The sequence below is a fragment of the Papio anubis genome, chromosome 2 (assembly GCF_008728515.1).
Source record: "Papio anubis isolate 15944 chromosome 2, Panubis1.0, whole genome shotgun sequence".
Taxonomy (NCBI): domain Eukaryota; kingdom Metazoa; phylum Chordata; class Mammalia; order Primates; family Cercopithecidae; genus Papio; species Papio anubis.
The window spans coordinates 40570632-40590642 of record NC_044977.1 but is presented as its reverse complement, the minus strand read 5'-3'; the positions used below and the strand labels follow the sequence as shown (position 1 = coordinate 40590642).

General features: G+C 37.7%; 1 protein-coding gene across 1 annotated transcript in view; it reads right to left on the bottom strand.

The window, feature by feature from the left end:
- Positions 1 to 9132: 9132 nt before the first annotated feature.
- GTF2E1 (general transcription factor IIE subunit 1) overlaps positions 9133 to 20011 on the bottom strand; it is a 37219-nt gene continuing 26340 nt past the window's right edge. The window contains exons 4-5 of the mRNA XM_003893985.4: positions 15641 to 15882; positions 9133 to 11221 (exon numbers count right to left, since the gene is read on the bottom strand). Of these exons, the coding sequence (XP_003894034.1) occupies positions 10794 to 11221; positions 15641 to 15882 (670 nt within the window). The 3' untranslated portion in view covers positions 9133 to 10793. The remainder of the gene's footprint in view (positions 11222 to 15640; positions 15883 to 20011) is intronic.

Genomic DNA, 20011 nt, shown 5'->3' with positions numbered 1-20011 from the left:
GATATTGGTACAGTTCCAAGTATGTTCAAACAGAAGGGCCTCACCTCCATGCTTAACCAAATGAAGCTATTAGCCCACCGCTGATCCTGTACTTGAAGGCTTGACTATGACAGAGAATTGGAGCATACAGGTCACAGTTCCAGATTAAGGCGCTAGAAGGCTAGGATGAATCCATCGTTTGACTAAGAGACTGAATCCCAGGAAAAATGTAAAGGGTGACTTAGAGAACCTAATTCCTTCCCGGGGGTGGAGGGTTGGGGCCTGGAATTCCTGAATTCTTACCTCATATGCATATTTCCTAGTAATCTCTCCTCTGTAGTTATTGCCAGGAAATCTTCTCTGGTCACAGACCCTAGAGTTCTGGTATTCTGTGTTGACTCCCACATCCACAAGTCATCTTGTACTACTCCCCATTGGATAACAGTAATTATTGCAGATAGTACAGGAAGAATATTACTTTAAAATGAAATAGCACAGAAACATAGAACATATGACCCAACAGTTCCTAGGTACATACTCCCCAAAACTGAATACAGGTACTCAAACAAATACTTACAAAAACATTCATAGGGGCACTATCCACAATAGCCAAAATATGGAAACAACCTAAATTCATCAATAGCTGAATGGATAAACAAAATTGTGGCATATACATATAATGGGATACCCACTCAGCCATAAAAAGGAACAAAATACTGATACATGTTGCAACATGTAAAAACCTCAAAAACATGTTAAGTGAAAAAGCCAGACATAAAAGATCACATACCATATGATCCCATTTATATGGAATATTCATAATAAGTAAATCCACAGAGACAGAAAGAAGACTGGTGGTTGCCAAGGGTTCGGGGGAAGGGAGAATGAGGAGTAAATGTTTTACAGATACTGGGTTTTCTTTTGTAGTGATGAAAGTGGTTTGCAACTGAATAGAGGTGGGGGTTACACAATACCATGAATACACTAATTGCCACTGAATCGTTCACTTTAAAATGGTTAATTTTATGTTAAGTGAATTTCACCACACACACAAAAAAGTGGGGGAATACTGACTCAGCTGGCATACACATTTATCCCCCAATACCCTCCTTTCCTTCTACCTGAAGGTGAAGATGGATCAGGCATTATGAAGCAACAAGCATTTGCCAAAGCAGGCTAAGCATAAAGATAAAAGCAAACTGGGTCTTTGATATCATGAAGGCAACCACAGAACCACCATTTTTTATGAAAAAAGTAAAACTCCTAGATTTAAAAACAAAACAAACAGCGCAATCTTTGTTCTTTACAAATGTCCTCTTTAAAGAGTGATCTTAAGGTAGACTAAGTGAACAAATTAATGCGCAAGTCTTGGTATTTTTGGTTAAGTGGCTTCACCAGGTGCTGAGAAAATGCCCTTTGCTACACAGATCAGCACTTACTATCTGTAAGCATTCCAAACAGGAAGTTCTGGACAAAAAAATTAATACAAAATAGCATCACAGATATGAGGTATAGAAATAACGACATAAATGGAAAATAGAAGCCCTTTACATAAGGTCCATAGTTTACTCATGGCCTGAAGAAGTTGCCACTTAATTGTTTATTCATTCAACAAATAGTTATTAATGATTATGTGCCAGGCATTGAGCCAGAATACTACAGGGAGCAAGCAAGATAAAGCTTCTGCTGTCATGGAGCGCACATTCTAGTGGGGCGGGGGAGGATAGATAATAAACACATGAGCAATTTAACATACAATATCTATTAATACATGCATCTAGATCAACACATTGGGCTTCCAACTCTCCTCTGATTTAGGACTGGCTCTTAGCTCCTCCATCTCTGGCATAGCTTCACAGGGTGCTCAGGTTCCTCAGTGACCCAAAAGTCAGCAGCTTTGTTAATATCACACCATTGGTCTCAGTAATTAAAAATTTCAGTTCCTTATCACCATTACTACAGTTTCCTTCCATTCTATTCTACTTCAAGAAAAAAGCAACAAACAAAACACATTACCCCAACCACCCCAACCTACCTCCTCAGTGGGAAAAAAATAAACCAGAAACAAAATCCATTCATTCCCAAGAACAAAGAGCCTACAAACAAAGTAAAACCTACCTTTCAGGTAGAGGGCAGGGGAGGAGAGGAAGGCAGGCACAGGATTCAGGTAAAAAACTTGTATGTGAGGAAAAATGCAAATAATCATTAAGTATAATACATAAGGTTATTCGTGTAACTCTAGCACTCGAAGATGCCCTAGAACAGGGCTGTCCAATAGAAATAGAATTTAAGCTACAAATGTGAGCCGTTTATGTAGTCTTACATGTTTGAACAGTCATATTAAAATAAGTAAAAAAAAAAAAAAGGTAAAATTATTTTTAACAGTGTATTTCTTTAATTTAACATATTTATGCTATTCTTTTCAATACATATTCTATATAAAAAATTAAGATATGTTACATTCTTTCTTCTCATGCTGGGTCTTCAACATTCAGCATAGATTATATATTTATAGCCTACCTCAATTTGGACTAGATACGTTTCAAGTGCATGCTAGCAACTACCTTATTGAACACCACAGCCCTAGACAAAGTACTCACTTAATTCCCTTTTCTAAAAACATTAAAGCTAATGGGTACTAACGCCTCTAAACATCTCATTGGCTATGCCCTAGAAGCTATATCCCAGCATCCCCTACTGATGGTCCTGGAGACACAGCCCTAGGTAACATGTTCCACAAATGAACATAATTAACTGACTTGCCATTCAAGCAGGAACAAGATGATGAGCCCTGGTGGAGAAAAGGCTATGTTCTCCCTAGTGCCAATTCTGTCCATCTATCCATTCAACATTTATTGAGACCCTACTATGTGCCAGAATTAATTCTATATGCCCCCAAGGAGCTTAGTCTTTTGAGGGGTTGATAGACATAAACAATCAAATAAGAAATAAACAAGTTCATTTCAAATAATTTTTCTATGAAGAAAATAAAACAAAAATATGATAGTGAATGGAAGAGATTCCTTTAGAGAAAGAAGACTGACTTCTGTGAGGTGGTGCTGAAGCTGAGAATGAAATAACAGGGACAAGAGTGAAGTACACAGCTAGGGCAAAGATCTAAGGCAGGAAAAAGGCTGGCACATTTGAGAAACACAGAGAATGTCAATATGGTTAGAGAGTAGACTAGCAGATGTAGTTAGCCAGGGGCCAGACCATGTAAAGCCTACTGAATAGAGTAAGTTTGGCGGTTATTCTAAGAAAAATCAATTAAGGGTTTTAAGGGGAGTGAGATAATCTAATTTACATTTAAAAGATCCCTTTGTGTGTGGGAATTGGTTAAAATGCATGTATGTGTGAGAGGGGGATAAGCAAGGAAGCAGTGAGGCCAGCTGGGAGGTTGCTGTAGTAGTCAAGGTGAGAGTTCACATGGCTGGGAGTAGGGTGGAGGTGGTGGGAGCAATGAAGTCAGATTTAGAGTATAGTTTCAATTTATTAGCAAGCCCTGTCACCTCTACTTTCAAAATCAGATAATATTTTGGTCTAACAGGACTTGCTGGTAAGTTGGATGTGGGATAAAAAAAAGAAAGCATAGTCAAATATTGAGACTTTTGGCTTGAGCTTGTAGGTAAAATGGTGGTGACATTTACTGAGTCTGGAACAGGAGGAAAACCTCCTTCTCCTGTATTTGTTATGGCGTTAATGGAATAACTAACCAGCTCGACACCTGAGAATCATCCAAGACACTGCCCTATCCAAACAGTCACCAAATCTCATTAATTTTACCTCCCCAGAGTTTCTTAAATTTGTCCCCACTTTCTCATCCCCACTGACTTGCTCAGGTCTTTTGATTAAATTACTTACCAAGACTATTGAAATGGCCTTAATAATCTCTAGGTTTAAACTCCAATCCAGTATCAATACTACAAATTACTCCTCTGTTTAAAATTATCCAGCAATCTTTTTGAAGAGCAATTTAGCAGTATATATCAGAGTTTAAAATAGACATGCCCTTTGTTTGGTTATTTCTTTTTTATGATTCTGTTCTGTAGAAATACTCGAAGAAAATGAAAATGAGTAATTGATTACAGCATGTAATAGTGAAAAACTGGACACTATCTAAATGCCCGTCAATAAAGGAATTTTTACATAAACCATTATACAACTATAAAATTCTATTTTATTTTTTAAAATGAAGATCTAAATATACTGAATGGAAAGCTCTCCAAGATATTTCAAAATCAAATGGCAATGTGTATAATATGATTCCATTTGTGTAAACAGCACTGTAGTATGTATGTGTGGTTTCTAAAGGCCTAGAAAAGGTCTGGGAGGATACACATTAAACTATCAACAATGATTACCTCAGTCTAGTAAGACAGCGGTGGGCTGGGGAGTTTTCATTTTTTACTATACACATTTCCTATTGAATGAATTTTTAAATAATTAAAACATTAACAACAAAAAACTGTACAACCATCCTGTATGCCTCAACGATTGAAGGGATTTTCAGACCTGGCACCAGCCTTCTTTCCAGACTAATTTCTCAGACTTATTTACATTAGGTAGGAGATTATGCACTTCTGCATTATGGGAAACATGGGTTGACTGTCGAAACTGGATTGTGTACTAGGCCTATCTGCTTTGCAACTAGAATAGGAAAGGCCACCTCTGATACTCAGAAGGTCATGAAGCTCTTTCTGAAGAGAAGCTAAGGTACCTGTTCCTGCCCCGAGGACATGTCAAAATAGGTTCATTCCTTTAGCTCTTCAAAGGAAGAAGTAAAATTTCATAACTCTTTCCCCTTCCCAACCCATTTTGGCATTAGATGTTTTAAAAGTACCTGTACTTATCTTGTTCACTGCTTATTTTGCTTCTTCTGTAGCAGAAAGAACCAACAGAATTGACAGTAAATTTATTATAGTGCCAGTTCTTTTCTGGAAATCTTCCTCATTTTTAGATATTAAAAAAAATAAAGTGATAGCTCAGCTCTGTTAGAGATGACATAAAGTAGCTTTAGTGGAAACAAAACAAAGGTGAAATTACACCAATTTCTAAATTCTAAGGATTTTTATATTTGTTTTTTGATTGTTATTTTCTACTTTTAAACTCAAGAATAAAGAGAATAAGAAAGTACATATGTAAGTCTTTCAATTGTGGTCCAGCCATCAAGCCAACTGCTAGAAAATAAAATGAACTGTTCTTCCCAAACTTGTTTCCACTCAGTGTCCAGTTGTCTCAGGTAATACCAACAAGTTATGAAATGAATCAATTATTTCTCCCTCACGCATTCAGATGACTAGAAATGAAGTAACTTGGCAAGATGAGGAAGGAGAAACCAAATTAACTCATGCTTTTGCTGTGATTTGCTACAACCTCAATCCTAAACCTGCTACCTATATTAATCCCTTAATTAAAATATCCTTCACCTGGTTTGAATTATTGTCGCATATGAGAAGACCAAAAAAGAGCCCAAATAGCCAAAGCAATCCTAAGCAAAAAGAACAAAGCCAGAGGCATCACACTACCCGACTTCAAACTATACTGCAACGCTACAGTAACCAAAATAGCATGGTACTGGTATAAAAACAGACACATAGACCAATGGAACAGAAAACAGGAAACCCAGAAATAAAGTCACACACCGACAATCATCCAATCTTTGTGACAAAGTCAACAAAAACAGGCAATGGGGAAAGGACTCCCTATTCAATATAGTGGTGCTAGGATAACTGGCTAGCCATATGCAGAAGACTGAAACTGGACCCCTTCCTTTCATCACATACAAAAATCAACTGAAGATGAATGAAAGACTTAAATATAAAACCTAAAACTACAAAAACTCTAGAAGAAAACCTAGTTAATACCATTCTGGACATAGGCCCAGGCAAAAATTTTACAATGAAGATGTCAAAAACAAATGCATTGTTCAAGGGGGAGGGATAGCATTAGGAGATATACCTAATGTAAATGACGAGTTAATGGGTGTAGCACACCAACATGGCACATGTATACATATGTAACAAACCTGCACATTGTGCACATGTACCCTCGAACCTAAAAGTATAATAATAAAAAAAAAATTGCAATAAAAACAAAAACTGACAAATGGGACCCAATTAAACTTAAGAACTTCTACACAGCAAATGAAACTATCAACAGAGTAAACAACCTACAGAATAGAGAAAATATTTGCAAACTATGCATTCAAGAAAGGTCTAATATCCAGAATCGATAAGGAACTTAAATCAACAAGCAAAAAATGAACAATTCCATTTAAAAAATGGGCAAAAAAATAGACATTACTCAAAAGAAAATATACACGTGGCCAACAAGCATATACAAAAATGTTCAGTATCACTAATCATTAGAGAAATGTAAATCAAAACCACAATGAGACAACATCTCACACTAGTCAGAATGGCTATTATTAAAAAGTCAAAAAGAGCAGATGCTGGCAAGGTTGCAGAGAAAAGGGAAGGCTTATACATTGCTGGTGGGAATGTAAACTATTTCAGCCACTGTGGAATGCAGTCTGGAAATTTCTCAAAGAGCTTAAAACAGAGCTATTGGGCTGGGCATGGTGGCTCACACCTGTAATCCCAGCACACTTTGGGAGGCCGAGGCAGGCAGATCACCTGAGATCAGAGACCAGCCAGGCCAACAAGGTGAAACCCTGTCTCTACTAAAAATACAGAAATTGGCCAGGCATGGTAGCTCACACCTGTAATCCCAGCACTTTGGGAGGCCAAGGCGGGTGGATCACCTGCGGTCAGTTCAAGACCAGCCTGGCCAACATGGTGAAACCCCTTCTCTACTAAAAATATAAAAATTAGCTGGGCGTAGTGGTGCACACTTGTAATCCCAGCTACTCAAGAGGCTGCAGCACGCCAGCCAAGATCATGCCACTGCACTCCAGCCTGCGCAAGAGAGAGACTGTCTCAAAAAATAAACAAACAAAAAAAACACCCCAAATAGAGCTACCATTTAACTCAGCAATCCCATTACTGGGTATATTTATACCCAAGGAAATATAAGTCATTCTACCATAAAAACACATGCCCATCACTGGTGGACTGGATAAAGAAAATGTGGTACATACACACCATGGAACACTATGCAGCCATAAAAAAGAATGAGATCCTGTCTTTTGCAGCAACATGGATGGAGCTGGAGGCCATTATCCCAGCTGAATTAATGCAAGAATCAAGACCAAATACCCCATGTTCTTACTTATAAGTGGGAACTAAACACTGAGTACACATGGACACAAAGAAGGGAACAACAGACACCAGGGCCTTCCTGAGAGTGGAGGGTGAGAGGAGGGTGACGACTGAAAAACTACTTATCAGATGCAGTGTTTATTACCTGGGTGGCAAAATAATCTGTGCACCAAACTCCATGACACGCAATTTACCTATATAAGAAACCTGCATGTCATATACCCCTGAGCCTAAAAGTTGGAAGAAATAATCACTCTGCATCCCACAAATATGTACAATTATTATATGTCAACTAAAAATAAAAGGAACACAGAAACAAAAATCCCTCTCTCATTGCCCCGCTCCTTTTGCTCTCTACTATAAAAGCTTCAGGGAAGATCTGCTACACAAACTTATGTTGATGGTACTGGGGGGTCAAGGACAGGTGGTGTAGAGGAGAGATGGAAAAGCCAGGGAAGCAGAAAGGCGAAGCCAGAGGATACAAGCTCCCTGCCTATACTCCCCTGTCCCCTACCACCTGCAAAAAACTGTCATCTCCCAAAAGAAATGATACTAGAAGAAGTAGTCCAACACGTTAGGATAAAAAGTTCTATTTAAATCTTAAAGGACAGTGGGAAAGCTGGGACACTTGTTCAGCTGACACTTGAGATACACGAATATAGTCAACCACATTCAGGGAAACCAAGCTCCTCCATCATCGCTTATGGGCTGTGTGTGGTGATGACTCTCGCTTTCCTGGGGTCAAGAAACACAGCGACTACATGTATCTACCAACCTTGGGTGTGAGCCTGCCCTTACTAGAGCTTCAGAGGCTAATCGGCAGGGCTGCCATTTTTGGTCCTTCTGTCACTGACTGTCTCTCCTCACCAGATTACTTTGCCACTCAAGAGATAAACCTATCTGATAAAGTAATATAAATTCTATTGAGTTATTAGATGTCACTGAATGGGGGATAGTTACCTATTAAATTATATCTTCCCATTGATTTTGAGTAATTTAGAGATGTTTATCCAAAAAAATGATAAACTCTGGATTTTTTCATTTTACTTAACTGAGGGCCTACTCACCTAAAAATCCTAGCATTAACCTAAAAAGACCTTGCTTTTGACACTCTACTATTTCTTTCATTAAATGTGTTTGATTCTCTTTCAAAATAAAAATATCTTTCTCATAACAACATATTAAGATCACTGTAATTGTCATCCCTAATTCATATATATATTTACATATGTATACCTACCTCACAGATGTATTATAAAAGATTGAATGAGTTAACATATATAAAGCACTTAAAATAGTGTCTGGCACATAGTTCACTATATGTTAGCTACTTTCTCCTTCACACGCACACACACACACACACACACACACGCAATACACACTCCCCTAGAAAAACTGAATCCAATATTTAACACATTATGGATATCTTTTCCTCTCAATACATTCTTTTTGGGGGAGGGATGGGATCTCATTATGTTACCCAGGCTAGCCTTGAACTCCTGGCTTACACAATCCTCCTGCCTTGGTGTCCTGAGTACTTAGGACAAAATACAGATTTAGTGAGTGTATCTATCTTTTTATTCTATTTCAAATACTGCTGCAATGAATACCTTTATTCTTATCTCCATATTCGCTTGTGACATTTTTTCATAACACGAATTCTACATACACACGAACACACTCACAAAAAATAGTTTAAAAAATTAACTACATTTTAAAAATTAACATCTGATTACCATTTTATTTAAATTAACTTCTAGAACTATAAAAGTTTAAAAAACAATGTTTAAAGCTGAATAACATTGCTTCCTGGTCTTTTGGCTAAGATCAAGTGTAAAAGTTGAATACGTATACAAGGTACAAAGGTATCTTACTGCACAAAAAGTTTAGATCCCATATGATGCATCTATTATTTAAAATATGACTAATAAAAAAGTCTTTAACATTTTTTAATGGGAAGAATTTTCATTTTAATATGCTCCAAGATGTTACAGGGCTTAAAATGAACAAATTTCAGTCAGTATAAAATAGATTTATTGTCAACATTCAGTCATTAATACAACCCAGGTAAATGAAACATCACTCCATACAAGGCTCATATATCCTTTACACGTGACTATAAAATGATAAATACTTAAAAATTACAATGCAAGGAAAAATATTTTAAGATATACAATTGTTATAGACCCTTGTGTGAAAGTTCTTTAGAGTTCTGCCTTAGGGAAAATACCATGCTACATATCAGAACCCAAAATAAACTGTTTGTTGAGGTTACAATGCTCAATGGTATACTGGATGCACCCTAAAATACCATGTCTGACAAGAATCAAAAGAGAGACAGCCTTCAATGATGTTTAGAAAGAGGGAGAGTGACAGAGAAGAGTAATCAATTATTCTATGTTGATTTCTGCTGGAATGGCCTCATTAAACAATTTATAGCACTGACAAGAGGTCTGTACCCAAAGGGAACAAAACCAGGACCAGTCTCAGCTTTATATAAAGGCTTGCAAATCAGACTAACTGACACAGTTCTAAGGCACTGTTCTCAATGTTTGTCACTCTTCAACCCTTTACACAGACTTCTCGTCCAATGTCCGTGTTTTTCTAGTTTCTTCCTAAGGGTTTACCAATTACACTTTCTGCTTTCTATCATCCCAAACCCAAACCAAAAGACATTAAGCAATACAATTAAATCTAACAGTCTGGTCAGTTCTAAAGACACAAATTCTGGTTTAGACATTAATCATGAGACTCAAGTATATCTATCCCCCTTCCACACACACTTCCACCTCCCATTACATATTGACCTATCTCAATTTTGAGGAAATGCTCAAATTCTAAGCAACTTTCAGGATTTTTCCCCCCAATCAATGATTTGACTGTTGGCAAGCTGCTTTGGTGGGCAGCAGTATAAGAAGAAGTTTGGAATGCCTGGCTAGAACAGATAAAATGGATGTGATCAGTGAATTATTGTAACCTATTGTAGTAAACAGATGGATGGGAAAGATTTATCTTATGAACTTCCCTCATTCATTTCAGAAGGGAGAAAATTATGTCTTAATAAGGCAAGAAAAAAATTAGGTAAGAAAATACAGCACTTTGGGAGGCTGAGGCAGGCAGATCATGAGGTCAGGAGATCGAGATCATCCTGGCTAACACGGTGAAACCCCGTCTCTACTAAAAATACAAAAAAGTAGCCAGGTGTGGTGGCGGGTGCCCGTAATCCTTGCTATTTGGGAGGCTGAGGCAGGAGAATCACTTGACCCCAGGAGGCAGAGGTTGCAGTGAGCCGAGATTGCACCATTGCACTCCAGCCTGGGAGACAAGAGTGAGACTTCATCTCAAAAAGAAAAAGAAAAGAAAAGAAAATACAGTAAAATATTAGTACTGTAGTGACAGCAAGGAAGGGTAGGATTCCCAGCACCCCACCTTGCTGGGAAAGTTTCTGGCATAAAAGTCAAACTCTCTACCATCATTCTTTGCACAAGGATCACCATCAAGAGGGGCAGAAAGCCACTCAAATACTTTTCTTCAAAGATGAGACATTTCTTTTTGAACTAAGCATTAGAGAAAGGAGAAAGAAGTAGGGAAATCTCACTCAAAGAGGTCCTCAAACATGCGTTGTCCCATGGCTATATATGCTTCCTTTTCTTCTGGTGTCATCTGGGCCACTAGTTCTGGCCGTTGGCTCACTTCACTGTAGGAGAACGGACGGCCAGCCACCATGACAATGGGGTCATCTGCTACTTCTTCAAACTCGTCATCTTCCTCTTCATCCTCTTCTCGTTTATGCGCAGCCACAGCTGCCGGACGGGGTGGAGAATCATCATCTGACTCACTGGTCTCGCTTTCCGAGTCACTGCCATTGGCAGTGGTCACTGGAGCGGCTGCCCCCACTGAACCAGCCATGGCAGAGGAAGTCTTTTTCTCATGAATGAGCAGTGCTCGCATGACCTCTTCATTATCATCAGGCCCAGCACGGCCTTCCTCACGCTCCTGAAATGCATCCATATCTATGCCCCCTGGGGAGTAAAACTCAGAAAGTCAATAATCTTAAATATAAATGGCATTTCTTTATAACATATAGATAATATTTTAACATATATTTAAATGATACAATAAAATAACAGACTTCACTGGTTCTATTTTTGAGCTGCTATCCATAAAATATTCAAAATATTTCTTACAAACTGGAACTTAAGTAGTATAATGGTCAAGTACATCGGCTTTAACAGTATTATAGCATAGAGTTGAATCCTGGTTCTTCTATACACAAGCATCTTGGGCAAGTTATTTAATCTCTAAACTTCAATACCTTTTTCTGTAAAATGAGGTGATAAAAGCATCGCCTTTCTAAGATTCTGGATAAAAACATAAACAATAATGTCTATGAAAAATCGACTCGACTACGGTAGCTGGCATAATAGAAAATCAAAACATGGCTTTTTATCTCACTCAAGGTAAAAGCCAAAAGCTTTGCAATGGCCTATAGGATACCACATCATCTGGAATCCTTCCTGACCATCTACCTCTTATTTCTTTCCCCTGCTCATTCTCGTCTAGTCACAGTAGCCTCCATGGTATTCCTTGTACATATCAGACACACTCCTACCTCAGGGCCTTTGCACTGCCTGTTCCCTCTGCCTGGAATATTTTTCCTTTAGGTACTCACACAGTTAACTCCCTTCCATCTTTCATGTCTTTATTCAAATGTTACCTTTTAAATGTATCCCATCCCTACATTCCCAATGCTCTATTTTTCCCCCATAGCACTTATTTCCTAACATAATGAATAACTTACATCTATTGTCTTTGTCATCCCCTTTCCAAGGGTGTAGGTTCCACCACAACAGATATTTATCTTGTTTATTCATGGATATATCCCATTTACCTGGATAGTACCTGCCACTCTGTTAGGCACTGAATAAACATTTGACAAATGAGTGAATAAATGTGAGTTTTATTTTCATGAAGCAAACTAGGCATACTTCAAACTCTTTATAAAGAAAGAATCTAATTTTAGGAATGAAGCTTCTTTCACCACACACCTCCTATCATTTTGCGTACATATCTTACCTGATATACTGCAGATGAAATATTTAAGAAAACTATCTGCATTCTGCATTCTGATACTACTACCAAACATACTGCCATTTAAAATATATAAAAAGATTAAAAGTATTGTTTGGAACCTGACTCCCTAATTCGAATCCTAACACTATTTAGCCATATGTTTTGGCCAAGTTATTTCATCTCTCCACTTCAATTTTCTCAAGTACAGAAAGGGGGAAAATAGTATTTACTTCACTAGATTACTGTGGGGATTAAGTGAATGTCTGTGAAGTGTCTAGAATGGGCCTGGCACTTAGAATAGTGTTGTCTATCTATCTACCTACCTATCATCATCATCATCACCATCACTATCACGAGACGGCGCAGAAATGGTCAATTCTGACTATGGATAAAGTGAAAACATCTTTTCATTAACACATTAGAATGAATTAGCTAAAACCCTGGATATTTTAGAAAGCACAGAACTCCTAAAATGAGATACTGGGCAGGTGAGAGACAGAAAGGGAAATAGAAACAGATAAGTTAAAAATTTAGGTCAGAGAAAAGGGGCTTTTGGTAACATGACTGTCAAAATGAGAGTTAAAATCAAACTTAACTACTTCAAAATATTGTCAAAGGCTGAACCTCCTCCCTAGAGCTTACTGCCAATGCAGCATTACAACAGAAAGAAAAGAGGGAATGCATGCAAGCCTTTAAAACAATAATTGCTCCTAAAAGAATGTTCCAAATAGTTTAATAATATCAGCACACTATTTTGATTAATATTTAAATATAAAATTAGGGAAAAAGAAAATTAGTTTTGTAAACTAAATTAAGTCACACGTAACAGATTTCGACAAGGGTCTTGAGAGGTTTGGAGAAAAAAAGAATTATTCTGTTACAGATGAAGACAGAAAACAAAAAACAAGGATAAATGAGTGAGCTAATTTCTGGATGGTAAAGTAGAAACAGTGGTTCTAGGAACAGTCTTTTTCAACAGAGTTATAAATTACAAAGAAGATGTATACTGGGAAACTATATTCACGGAATTGATGCTAAACAATTGTGGGTACCAAAAGGCCAAATTGCAGCAAAAAAACATAGGAAGAGCTGAAGGTTGTATACGTGGGCAGAAAAGTAGCAGATCTATTTCTATTTCAGCAAGTGCAAGAAAATCTGCCTACAGAAAAATAATCTAAAATATACTGAAAGATATGATCCAAGCTATTGAATTCAAGGCAGAGAAGATCCTAAAAAGTACCTCTATGTGTTTCTAAAGTTTTTGGTCTTAGCATGCTCCCAGAACCAAAGCAAAAAAGAAAATCTCAAGTAAAAACCAGAAAGATATACTGGAAATAAAACTCAAATCAATGGTGAATCCATGCATGAACAACATGTATCATTCTGGTCACTATGTCTCAAGTAAAGTATATTACAATTAGAGATGGTCCAGAAAAAGACAAAAATAAACAAAAACGGTAGGAGGTGGTAACAGTGGAAAAGAGAACTGTTTAAGGAAAACATAATCAAAAGGAATTAGAACTTTCTTCAGTATGGTAATGAGAACATGACTGAAGTTAATACAGTTGTGAAAGATATCAACATGACTTGAAGTTTGAGGAAAATCAAGTGTAAGACCCACTTCATACATTCACTGGATAGAGTCTGCTCTACTATCAAGAAACTTAAGACAAATTTAGACATGACAATATACTATCCTATTTTATGTTGAAATAAATATTTATAAAACTTAAGTAGACCAGATAACTTATTTAAGGCCCATACGATTCATATTCTATCATTCTAGGAACTGTAAACTAGAATGTTAAACTTAGGAGCTTAATATATAATGTTGGTTAGTAATAGTTTTATTTTATTCAGTTTTCTTCCTAAGTTCAAAGAAAAGAAGGCTGCTTTAAAAACAAGCAAGAGCCAAGGTGGGAAAAACAAATTTATTAAATAGTAGTATAGCCTAACTACTGTATAATCTAAAACAACTTGAATGTAAATAGCACAACAGGCTGGGCACACTGGCTCATGCCTGTAATCCCAGCACTTTGGCAGGCAGATCAGTTGAGGTCAGGAGTTTGAGACCAGCCTGGACAACATGGCGAAACCCCATCTCTACTAAAAATACAAAAATTGGCTGGCCATGGTGGCTTGCTCCTGTAATCCCAGCTACTCAGAAGGCTGAGGCAAGATAATCACTTGAACACAGAAAGCAGAGGTTTTAGCGAGCCAAGATCGCACCACTGCACTCCAACCTAGGCAACAGAGCGAGACTCCGTCAAAAAAACCAACGTGGCAGGCTAATCAGTGAGGAAGAAGGAAGGTAAAGTATGGTTACCTTGGAAAATTTTTTCTTATTAAAATTAATATATCAAAGAGAAGCACAGTAGAGGTATTAGCTGCTTTACCATCACTACCAAACTCCACATTACCTTCACGGTTTCTAGTATATACATATACTAAATGCTAATACCGAAGGGAAAAGAGGCTAGGAGAAAGGTCAAAAAACAAGTGGTTTTCAGTTACTGATTATTCTTTGGCACTAACAGATCACCAAACTCAGGTGATATGTTAGTAACCTGAGTTTGGTGATATGTTAGTAACGATATATTAACTTGGGAGTAGCAGCACATAGATTGTTACACTGATAAAATCCAGCCAGAAATAGAGACATCTTTCCTCTCTACTTTCCAGCTTGAGTCATCGTCATCCATTTTCGCCTCCCATTTTCTACATACTCGTAAACTATCATCACTCAAAGTCCTGAATCCAGTAACTTAGACTAAAAAAGTAAAATCTTGCAGTTCTCTAACTTCTGAAGATTAGTATGCAATTCTTAACCCTTTATGGCTCAGAAATTTCCAAAATCCTCTAGAACAAAGTTCTGCTAACCGTCTTGGACTGTGAGAATGCTCAATCCTTTATTCATGTGGACTCTTTGTATATATTTCAGGTAGCACACACTCCTTGGTATTTATGAAGAAACAACATAAAGTTTGGGGGAGTGTATAGTTTTGGCTCCCAATTCAGAAAAATTAAATGCATATAAGTCAGGGTAATATAAGATTAAAGGAGAGGTGAGTATGGCTACCTTGAAAACAATAGATAGCATTTTTCCAAGAAATTAAGATAAAATGAAGACAATTTTTCAAATCTAAAATTGAAAATTTAAAAGGCTATTTGTTATTTTCACTAAGTTGAAGGGCAATGCAAGTATACTAGTTGGTTTTTATCTTATTGCTCAATTTCTTACTTCCTAATATAATGCAATTAATTGTTCTGTAGAACAGATCCAGAATCGCTCAGGCAGCTTCCCACTAAACCAAATTCATGTTCTACTGAACCTAAGACATATCCATTTTGCTGACTTCTACTCTTACCTTCTTTCATATCTTCAGAACTATATGCCCCTTGGACAGTGCTTTCTCTCAACCAAATGGGCCTCTCTTTGGCAGATTTCCCTTCCAGTGAGGCTCGATGAAGATCTTCTTGGTCATCCATGTTAATGACAACATTCTGAGTGTATAAGTCCTCATAGGAAGGACCTTTGGTGGCCCATGCTTCCCGGTGGTGCCCACCTGCCAGACTACCAGCTCCAGCAGTAGTTGCTGCATGGTCCTTGCTATATAAAAATATAGGAAGAAGAAAAATTAATGTCTTGATGTTGGAAAAGAAGGGCAGCTGGGGAGGCAATTACTGAAATACTACATGTAAATGCTATTTAGTAATCATGCACACATGCTTCAACAAGGCCAAGAAAGGGCTTCTAAACCTCAGGGTAAAAGGTGCATGTGTTAGAAAAACACATCATATTTATATTTAAGTTCCTCAAACACAGGATCCTCTGGTGTATATAAATGACTGCGGTTTTATAGATTTAAGATGTTTCAATAAATCTATTAATACTTGGAGAAGGAGAGAGTGATATGGTGACATCATCTACTTAAAGCCACTAGTCTGGCAAAAATCTCTCCCAGTATTTTGTATAAAAAACAAAAACAAAACACACTGAATTTTTAAAAATGTTATCTCAGCTCAACCCAGAATAATTCAAAGTGGTTCTATATGCTTTTTCCTTTCTTTTGTGTGCTGATCATGGAAAAAGCTAGAAAACTATTCTACAAAGACTGACCTCAAGTAGTGTTCTTCTCTGGCCACCCATGGAATAAGGTATAATCCTCTGCAGAGACTAGCTTCTTTTCTATGGAGTTGTATCTTTCTATCTCCACATCTATGCTGATACTCTGCATCCATCCCCAACCAGATTCTACTCTGCAGTGACAATGGTCTGTTTCACTCAGTCTATTTTGTTTTGCTTTTTACTTTTACCACCCATGATCTTTTTTGTCTGTTAGCCTGTTCCAAGTCTGATCACGTCCTTATCATCTAGGCACTTATGTTCCCCTCCGCCTCTGTGTTAGGCCAAGTTTTCAGTATTTCTGATGGTTCCCCATTTTATCTGCCTGTTTCACTCTCAATCTGTTCCAAATTCTTTTGAATATCCTGATTCTCTGAGCTCATGCCTTTCTCTGCCTGCTACTGATGCTTTCCATCTCAACTTCTACATATGCTTCTCCACCTCCCTCTGTCCAGACAGCTATTTTTTATCCTGTAACCATCTTCATGTTTCTTGAACTGCCTGCTCACTCCAAACCTTTTGGGTGTTTCTTTCAGTGTCCATGACTGACCTGGCCTCACGTCTCTCCTTTATTTTTCATCCATTTTTCTCACTCTTTTCCACGGATCCTGAATTATCTCCCGTGTGAAGCGTCGACTCATTCTGAATCTAATAAATACTTCATTAGTCTTTCCTCCTAAGCCATTCACTATTTTGCCTTCACTTTTGTCTTACTTCATCTCTGCTGACTCCCTTACTCTTCACTTCTTTCCGGGTCACTTCTTATCTACCAGGGTTTTCTAACTCATACTTAGCTGAGGTCTGTGTCCGTGTATCTGATTAGCCCATCACATCTTTCCCTAATTACACTGTTTCTGACCATCCTCTGGAGGTAAACTTGGGCTTAGCTATCCCACCTATCCTGTCCTACCTCTGGATATCTATAGGGCCACTGCTACTTGTGCAACAAAAAAATAATGTTATTTCCAGTTGTCCAGTCCACACTGATCCAGTCATTTAATCCATGCCTTCCAGGTACTGCCTTTGCATTCTTTTCATTATTCCACCTCTGTTCCCAGGGCTACTTTGTAAACCACTTTCTCCCACAGCCTTTTTCTTCCTGGTGCCTGTTCTACCTGTTCCATGTCTCAATCACTTCTTTTGCCTCCTCACTGCTCCTACTTTCTACCAGTTATTTGCTCTCTAAATCTAGGACTATGAGGCATCTCTCTGTAAACATATCCAAACCATCTTTTTTTTTTTTTTTTTTTTTTTTTTTTTTTGCTATATTCTGAAGTCTTATGCTACAATTGCAAATGCAAATAACTGGTTTCTCTCTGCTATTTCTTTCTGCATTCATTGATGTTACTTTGTGTATCATTTCTCGTTCATCTCAATTTAACCATTAACTGTCCCTAGTCATTTTCTATCTTCCATCTGTTCTGGGTGGTCTTTTAAAGGCTGTGTTGCTGCCGTCACTGTAATATGATGCTGCTTACTTTGTATAGGTTGGCTTTTTGAACTTTTGTCTCCTTCAGCATTCACTTTTCTTTCTCTTCTCTCTTGGTCTGATCTGGTTTTTTATGTTTCTGGGCTTACTCTACATTCTGGCCTCTCCTCCTGCACCCATTTGTCTCTCTGACTCCTTTCAATGCCTCTTCTATCCTCAGCCAACACCCCCATCTTGATGTGCTGAGTCTGCTCTATATATCCACCACCCCAAAATGTATCTCCCCGAGTTAGCTAACCCCACCTGGGAGAGACAGAATAGGCATATTTCTCTGATCTGGCCAACCACATCCTTATCTTTCCTTGATCCAGACTTAAATGACTCACTCACTCTGAGGTTACTGTTTCTCTTTATATATAATCCTGAACACAGAGTTTTTCTCTATTCTCTATCTTTAGCATTGACTACAAAGACTATCTCATGAAGGTATGAGGAGTACTTTGAGAAAAACAAGAAAGCTAGAGAGCAAGAACAGAACAATTAAAATAAATGTTAACACAAGAGTACTTTTAAAAAGTCTTTTGTTTTCAGTATTCTGTCACAGAAATTCAAGATGGGTTTTATTCCAGTGTGAGGCAGCAGACATTTGACCACAAGTCAAACAAATTTTAAAATCTGGAACAATTTTAATTGAAGATGACAAAAACGACAATTCATGTTTGAATCTTTTTATATTATTTAAGAAATTTTAGAACTTTTAAAAAATGTAACTCCTGTTCAGAGATGAGAGGGGAAGATTATTTCAAAACTAAATTTTTAAAGATCTTTAAGGTGTTAAGAGATGATGAAAAAGGGATTACTAGCAAAGAATTCCACTTTAGAAAGACAGGAAGATTTTTATATATCATCAGTAGGTTGACTTGCTGAAAGGACAGAATTGTCCATCAACTCTTGGGTTAGGCCTACTGACAGTTCTGCAGAGATAGCCCCTGGTTTCTGACCTAGGGACAAGCTACAATTTAACTGATTACAGATCAGTAATCAAACTAACAATATTGCCACTTATTTTAAAAAAAAAAAAAAAAAAGCTATCATCTCTGAGCTCCCATACCACTCTACTGATGCTTCTTCTCTTGTACTGAGGCAGGATGGGCCATTTCAAAACTCCATACTCCTATAGTATAGAAAGGCCAAATCAATATCACCTCCAGGATGTTATATACAAGGAGTGGAATTTGTCTAATGCTTTGGTGGGGATATTATAACCTCAGTAACATCTTCTAACCTAATGTGTTTTTTTCCTGACCACATGGAAACGGTTTTACTTTGGTCTGGCTGGCAGCTCTAGGAACCCCATTCTGTCTTTTTTGTCTGCTGCCATTTCCTCCCTTTCTTCTTAATGGCCAGATTGTTGGGTATCCTTTTTTCCTGATCGGTTTATTTCCTCTACTTCCTGGTTCTTCTTCATCCCTGGAGTCTCCATCATTCCTGATGAGAAGAAGGTGACTTGATACAGAGAGCTGCTGTTGGGCCTCTGGTGTCACTGTACCACTAAGACTCATCTCAGGCCTGCAGTGAGTGGGGGATATCGAAATAAAGATCCTGGAAGGGGAGCTGGATTGTGGTAGGTGGAGAACATTAGAGACAGGAAGTCAGTGGTGGTGGGTGACTGAATGCTATTGTAGTGGAGAAGCATCTTGATAAACAGGACAAATAACTACAGGTAGGAGAGGAAACATCAGAATAAATCAGATGGTATATTGTGTAGGAAGAAATCAGATAGTACACTGATGCATACTTCAACATGAAATAATCCCCTCCATAAGCTTAGAAAATTTTGTACTTTTGTAAAATCAATTTCCCTCATAAGCTTGTATGTTAGAGCTACAATATAACTTAAAAGGACTGAAAAAGATACAAAAAGAAATAAATTCCTTTTTCAAAAGAGGAAATCCTTTTCGTATACAAAAAGAAATAAATAACCAGTACCAAAAGTTAAAGCTATCTGTGATACGGATGTTATTAGTTTCCTATCAACTGTGGCTCCTTTCTTTCTTTGCTTATTGGCTTTATTAAAATACCAATGGCAATTTGCTCCAAAGAGCTCTGGGACCTTCCCCAGTCCTAGATGGTAAACCTTAACTACTCTAAGTACCAGTCATGTGATCTCATTTCCTTTGCCAG